The 8,192-nt window shown below is 36.0% G+C and overlaps 1 protein-coding gene across 1 annotated transcript in view; it reads right to left on the bottom strand.

The window, feature by feature from the left end:
• LOC106472177 (LIM/homeobox protein Lhx3-like) overlaps nucleotides 1-3,884 on the bottom strand; it is a gene marked incomplete at its 3' end in the record, with an annotated part of 14,204 nt that extends 10,320 nt beyond the window's left edge. Inside the window, exon 1 of the mRNA XM_013932806.2 lies at nucleotides 3,693-3,884. Coding sequence (XP_013788260.1) covers nucleotides 3,693-3,837 — 145 coding nt within the window. The remainder of the gene's footprint in view (nucleotides 1-3,692) is intronic.
• Nucleotides 3,885-8,192: the final 4,308 nt, after the last annotated feature.

The following is an 8,192-nucleotide window of genomic DNA, read 5'->3' as shown; positions in this document are numbered from 1 at the left end:
GATTGTTTCTGTATAATCTAACTTTAAGAGAAGGTCTCCTGTACTAACACATGATTGTTTCTGTATAATCTAACTTTAAGTACGATTGCTTGCCATGTAAACTAACTGTAAGTGAAGGTTTCTTGTACCAACTTATGATTTTTTGCCATATAATCTATATTTAAATGAAGGTCACCTGTACCAACGTATAAATGAATACATTAAAAAGTTGTGTCATTTTGATAACTCAACAAAAACATTCTATTTGACTTTAGCAGTTAGCTATGACATAATTACATTTGTAAAAGTATGTTTAAATGTTTGTATTTCTCTGTGTTTCCGAAAACGTCAAAAATTATTCTTTCTGTGCTGTAATAAAAACTAGTAAGTTATGATTGTGCAAATAAAAAGCCGAGTAGTTGTATACACTCAAACTGCACGCTAAGACTAAAAACACATAGCTACAAGTACAACATTCTGCTGTAAAATATTTGTTCAACTAATTACCACAGATCGATCACAAGGTACCAAAGAGTACCACAAACTAATCATAATATGCCACAATTACTGAATAATAAACGAGACACAAAACGTATACATAATTTGAGGAAAGATGATTTATTGGCTTGCAATGCAGTAGTGGTCCCCCAGTGGCACAGTGGTATGTCTGCGCTAGAAACCGAGTTTCGATCCCCGTGGTGGGCAGAGCACAGATAGCCCATTGTGTAGCTTTGTGCTTAATTACAAACAAACAAAGAAACAAACAAACCATTATCAAAACCGCCCACCAGTGGCACAGCGGTATGTCTGCAGACTACTACGCTAGAAACCGAGTTTCGATCCCCGTGGTGGGCAGAGCACAGATAGCCCATTTTGTAGCTTTGTGCTTAATTACGAACAAACAAACAAACTCATCTGCCAGAACCATGCCCTGACGAAGACACTTTTGGAAGCGACAATACTGACACCTATTTCTCTGGGCCTTCGTGATTTCACCTTCTAGTGGAGTTAACGCTAGAATCCGGGTTTCGATATCCGTGGTGGGCAGAGCACAGATAGCCCATTGTGTAGCTTTGTGCTTAATTACAAACAATGCAGTATGTCTTTAGGGTAAGAAAACTTTTTAAAATGAAACGAGAAAAAGTAGATAAGCTATTATATATATATACAACACAGGTAATAGAAATAAACAGAGTAATAAAATAATTACAAAAAACTTAACAAAAGATACTGTGATGAATTGATAAAACGGATTAATCTTTGTTGTAATGATTCATTTCGATGGTTTTTGCAAATGAAATGACGATGTTGTTGTGGTCGAGAATATTCAACCTTACTGCTCATGTATTTGTGATATTTTGTCATACTTCGCGATACCTTGAGATTTTATTTCGTATAATAAAATGTTACGGATGTCGTTTTGATTGGACTTAGAGTTGTGTTTCTGTTCTCGTCAACAGGAACAGTCGTTTTGATTGGACTTCTCTTCAACAGGAACACACCTTCAGTATTATTAAACTACACCGGAAATTCTTACTACTTTGATAGTAAACTATTTTTCGAATAAGGAGACGTTAGTTCAAAGTGTAGACAACTTTATTGGCTGATTGAGGGTTATAAAATTCATTTATTACTGTAATCTATCATTAGTTTGTATATATTTGTTTTTGTTTGTGAAATTTCGCGCAAAGCTACACGAGGGCTATCTGCGCTAGCCGTCTCTAATTTAGCAGTGTAAGACTAGAGGGAAGGCAGCTAGTCATCACCATCCACCGCCAACTCTTGGGCTACTCTTTTACCAACGAATAGTTGGATTGACCGTCACATTATAACGCCCCCATGGCTTATTTGTTTGGTGTGAGAGAGAGTCGAACCCGCGACCCACAGATTGCGAGTCGAGCGCCCTAATCACTTGGCCATGCCGGGCGTCACTTGTATATATATATACTAAGTTATTCATGTTGACATTTAGGGCAACACGATTTCCGACCTTTCATAAAGGACTAATACACAAAGTATCGTTTTAGCTTAATTATTCCTGGTTTGTGGCGAAGCAACGAGGTATCTGGAGTTTCTTAAAGGACTAAAACATTAAAGTATCGAGGAATACTTTAATGATTAAACTTTTCTTCGAAGATGAAAAAAGTGAGAAGTTTGACAAAAGTAAGAATTAAATCTATTTCAAATCTCGAGAAAAAAACAAAACAAGTTCGTTTATTGTATTTTAATTTACAGTAAAACGCCATTCAGACCCAAAGTATAAGAAATTAAGACACCTTTAAGTAGAAACATGTGCAATAAAATAAATGCGTTCCTATACAAAGCGAGTTGCTTGATTTACTTGAATTCACAAACAACAACAACAAAAAAAAGTCTTCATTTCAATGAAATGGTTTGTTTTGAGTTTCGCGCAAAGCTACACGAGGGCTATCTGCGCTAGCCGTTCCTAATTTAGCAGTGAAAAACCAGATGGAAGGTAACTAATCTTCACCACCCACCGCCAACTCTTGGGCTACTATTTTACCAACGAATAGTGGGATTGACCATCACATTATAACGCCCCTCCCCCACAGCTGAAAGGGCGAACATGTTTGGTCGGACGGAGATTCGAACCCGCGACCCTCAGATTGCGAGTCGAGCGCCCTAACCAATTCAATGAAATGGGTGCTTCAACATTTCCAACAAAACTTATAGTTTCTGTTATATATGACAGGCGGCGCCTCAGTAACTATCACGTAACAAGAATAGAGGTTAAATCCCTCACTCTAGCCATTGAAATAAGAAAGCGAATATTAATAATACTTTTTAATTAATCATCTAAAATCAGTTTTTTTTTCAAGTACTGCATAATAAAAAATATATCAAAGTATAATATTGAATCAATTGAGATTAGAAAAATATCGATATTAATTAGAATCATCAAATGTTTTTAAACGGAGTTTTGGTGACGCACCTATATAAGATTGATCCGAAAATTCTGTACATTTTGGCTAGTTTTTGAACAGTGCTACAGAAGACTTCATCAGGACGATGTTAAACAACCCGAAGATTTAACTATTTAATTGAATTGTTCTGAAAATATATATAACGAAATCAGGAACGTTTGAAGTATTTTTTTTTATGAAATGCTCCAAGAACAATAAATTTTATGTTATATTTATTGGTGCTTTTGAAATTTTCTCTTAATATATATATGTGCTCTAACATCAGGCCCGGTCCCTGGTGTGGGCACCAAAATTGACATTACATTTAGCAGCTCATGTCAATTCTATGCCCCCTAGGTGCCTTTGTCTGCGGACTTATAGCTCTAGAAACCGGGTTTCGATACCCGTGGTGGGCAGAGCACAGATAGCCCTTTGTGTAGCTTTGTGCTTCATAACAAACACCAACAGCAATTATATATAAACACTGACCCCCCCCCCCCTGTGGCACAGCGGTATGCCTGCGGAGTTACAACGCTAGAAACCAGCTCTATTGTGGGCAGAGTACAGATAGCCCATTGTGTAGCTTTGTGCTTAACTTCAAACAAACAAACAATATAGACACGGGCGCCGACTATAAAGTACACCGAACATGCCACAATTTTGCATGTTATATATATATATATATATGGATTTAATTGGACAGTTTTATTAATTGTTGTCGTTCCCATAAATATTTTACTTTCTAAAATATCTATATTCCAACTTAAACATGAATCTAACTTCACTTACGTAACAGAACGGTACGAAACAGAGGAGGAGGGGAAGCGGCCTTGGTGGCATCGGTTTCTAGCTGAGAAGTCGAAAGCGAGCGTGCAGTCGTGCGATTGTTTTCCCGGCGCGCAGGTGGCTTCGATGTCGGACCGCTTGTCGTCATCACTCACAATAGAAGATAACGTTAAAGACAAACATTTCAGTTTGTTTCTATTAGTGGTCCTCTGGTGTCGTTTTTTAGAATCTTCCGAGAAACAGCTGTCGTTTTTTGTGTGTGTGTTGTTCTCTACACAGTTTAATATTACTTCCCTGTAATAATCCGGGTACTTTATATAGTGATTTTGATGAGCATGCGCTAAAGGAAATAACAGTCTGTCAGAAAGTAAACATGACAACAATAAAAAAAAAAAAAGGAAAAAGAAAAGAGTTAAATTACGCTACCACAATAACTGGAGTTAAAGTTAACTCACGCAAAGTTTCTTAGTTTAATACCATGAGAAAAACCTGAAAACCGACTATACGATTCCCACTCATAGTAACAGAGACTTTATGGAATGGCCCAAAAGGTCCCAACAGGAGTGGCTAAGTGTGTAGAAGCTCAACCAATAATGATTGGACAAAACCTCGTCCAATCAATACGTTCAAACACTGTCCCCAAAACTACATGCGTATAAAAATAGGTTTCAGAACGTACACCAGGTTTCGCTGAAATAATTACTAAAATGTTTGTAGTGTAGGATACTTCGTTGTTACAAATGAGTCTCCTCGTGAGTCAGCGGTATGTTAACGGATTCACAACACTAAAATCCGAGGTTATTTTCTCCACGGTGGACACAGCAGATAGCCCAATGTGGCTCTGCTCAACAACAAAAATGCTATATATGGATATGTTTTTACTTAATTAATTATACTTGTCAAAAGACATTAATACTTGGCCTATAATGTATTTTAACGCTACGTTCTTTATGTATATGCTTCGCCAGCTTCTAAAACGTGTTCACACCATTACGAATGGCTTATATAAACTGTGTTCCAACCACTGTTGCGTTCATTGTGTTGCAGCCGACCTGATGAGCTCTGGATGTAGTGATAAAAATATAGTAGGCCTAAGATAATATCTTATGACAAGTACAATTGATTATAATCGTTAGGCCTAAGATAATATCTTATGACAAGTACAATTGATTATAATCGTTAGGCCTAAGATAATATCTTATGACAAGTACAATTGATTGTAATCGTTAGGCCTAAGATAATATCTTATGACAAGTACAATTGATTGTAATCGTTAGGCCTAAGATAATATCTTATGACAAGTACAATTGATTATAATCGTTAGGCCTAAGATAATATCTTATGACAAGTACAATTGATTATAATCGTTAGGCCTAAGATAATATCTTATGACAAGTACAATTGATTATAATCGTGCTTCGCCAACCTGTAAAAGGTGTTCACACCATAACAGTATTATTTAACATTGACGAGCAGTAAAGAAATTATTTCGTCCTCACAAAACAATTTAGAAAGGTTTTTGTTGCGAAGAGTCAGTTAGTACCCTTGTAATAATTTTAAAGGACTAGTTACTATATACTGACAATGGACAGGCTAGTCTTATGTTATGTGGGACTAGTTACTATATACTGACAATGGACGGGTTAGTCTTATGTTATGTAGGACTAGTTAGTTTTTACTAACAATGGACGGGTTAGTCTTACGTTATGTGGGACTAGTTGTTATATACTGACAAATGACGAGTTAGTCTTACGTTATGTAGGACTAGTTACTATATACTGATAATGGACGAATTAATCTTACGTTCTATAGGATTAGTTGTTACATATAGACAATGAACGGGTTAATCTTACGTTCTGTAGGTCTATTTGTTATATATTGACAAAGCATATGTTAATCTGATGCTCTTAAGACCAGTTACTATATACTGACAATGGACGGATTAATCTTACGTTCTGTAGGACTAGTTACTATATACTGACGATGGACGGGTTAATCTTACGTTTTGTAGGACTAGTTACTATTTACTGACAATGGACGGGTTAATCTTACGTTCTGTAGGATTATTTACTATATACTGACGATGGACGGGTTAATCTTATGTTCTGTAGGATTATTTACTATATACTGACAATGGACGGGTTAGTCTTACGTTCTATAGGACTAGTTACTATATACTGACAATGCACAGCTACAAGAATAAAAACAAAAATCTAAAAAATACGAAAAACGGTAAAACCCTCGAGCTTTCGACGGGTCTTCATTGAGATTGAAACGCTATGGTTTTTCTTTTTTATGTGACTAACCAATCTTATCTGTGATCCTACGTGGTGTTTACTATCATGATCAGGAATAACAACATAGTTTTAAAGTTGTTTGTTGTACTGAGAGAAAATGAAGCGACAGTTCGGTTTTTGTCATCATTTGAATACATACAGAGAAATACACCGGATACAGTGAAGAAGAATACATACAGAGAAATACACTTGGTACAGTGAAAAAGAATACATACAGAGAAATGCACTGGATACAGTGAAGAAGAATACATACAGAGAAATACACTGGGTACAATGAAGAAGAATACATACAGAGAAATACACTGGATACAGTGAAGAAGAATACATACAGAGAAATACACTGGATACAGTGAATAAGAATACATACAGGGAAATACACTGGGTACAGTGAAGAAGAATACATACAGAGAAATACACTGGGTACAGTGAAGAAGAATACATACAGAGAAATACACTGGGTACAATGAAGAAGAATACATACAGAGAAATACACTGGATACAGTGAATAAGAATACATACAGAGAAATACACTGGGTACAATGAAGAAGAACACATACAGAGTACTACTGTCTAATATCTCTTTCTTTGTTTGTTCCAGAAATTCGTCCAAAACTACACAAAGGTTATTTACGTCAGCCGTCCATAATTTTGAATTGATACATTAGAGGGAAGGCAGCGAGTTAGTCAAGGTCACCCACTGCTAACTTTTGGGCTACTCTAACCGATCAGTTGGATTTGACCGTTACTCATATAACGCACCCACGGCCCAATAATTCGGATCATGTTTTTGCGGTAATGGGACGCGAATCCTTGTATTCACAGATAGGCACGATATTCACTAGGCCATATTTTTGCTGGAAGTTAAAAAATAAAAACAAAACTGCAAATCTAGAGTTAAAAAAAAAGAATCAGAATGAAAGAAATGATCGTTTATGTACGTGTTTGAGAAACTATTGTGATTTCCCGTTAGTTTGTGAATGTACTTTTTGTTTCTTACATAATAAGAACCATTTATTTTTTGGTATTTATGGAGAAACTTGTTGGTGTTTTACATTTACTACAATACATATTATTCTATTAGTTGTATTATTTGCCCGCCACTAAGTCAGCGGCAAGTCTGAAATCTTATAACGCTAAAAACCGGGTTTTGATAGTCGTGGTAAGCACACCACAGACAACTCGTTGTGTGATTTGTGTTTAACAAAAAAAAACAAAAAAAAAACATGTATATTTTGTTTTTATGGCAACGCTACTAAGGCTTACTGCCGTCTTTTATAATTTTGAACTATTCGCCAGAGGGAAAGCAGCACAATGTCACGCACCATTAAAACTAAGGGATTTAATGTTATTCTTATAACATATCTACATCTTAAAGTGCGGGAAATATTTTGTGGTATTGCAAAGTTTCGAACCCGGCTCGCCAACTTCAAAATCCAGAGTTCTACCACAGAACCGCGCCCTCTATAGGAACAAAGTAAAAGTTTATTCTCAGTTCCATAATGAACAAATACTGCTACAGCGTGATAAAATCTAAAATTAATTCAGAGTTCTACCACAGAGCCGCGCCCTCTATAGGAACTAAGTAAAATTTTATTCTCAGTTCCATGATGAACAAATACAGCTACAACGTGATAAAACCTAAACTTACAAATAAATTGTTAAAACTGCTCTAAGGTAACGAGAAGGTCATGGTCAACATCTTGGCGAAACGACCATCAAGGATCGTATAAGCCTTTTCGAATATGTGTGATCTCTGTACTTAGAGTAATTTTATTTAATTAGCACACTTATGGCTTTTATCTAATAATTCATTTTACATAAATATCACTGCAAAGTAAACAGAAATAAAATAACGAAAGTTACAGTTTGTTTGTAGTTAAACACAAAGTTAAACAGTGGGCTATATGTGCTCTGCCTACCGCGGGTATAGAAACTTGATTTTTTAGCATTATAACCCACCAAGATGAGGGGGGGGGGGTTACAGAAATTAAACAGAGTTTTCTTTAAGGATTTGTTAAAAATAGGAGAAATATTTTCCACACGAATCTGTCAAGCTGAAACATGGACTCGTTGAAAAATTTACTCACATGTTATGGTTTTAAACTTAATAAGTAATTTCTTATCCAATGGTAGAAAATATGACTATTTTGGTAGGTGGTCGGGTACCTAGAAGCCTATATGATTGTGTAGGGAATGATCCAGGGAT

Source organism: Limulus polyphemus, unplaced genomic scaffold (assembly GCF_000517525.1).
Source record: "Limulus polyphemus unplaced genomic scaffold, Limulus_polyphemus-2.1.2 Scaffold5140, whole genome shotgun sequence".
Lineage (NCBI taxonomy): Eukaryota > Metazoa > Arthropoda > Merostomata > Xiphosura > Limulidae > Limulus > Limulus polyphemus.
This window is presented reverse-complemented; position numbering and strand designations above follow the sequence as displayed.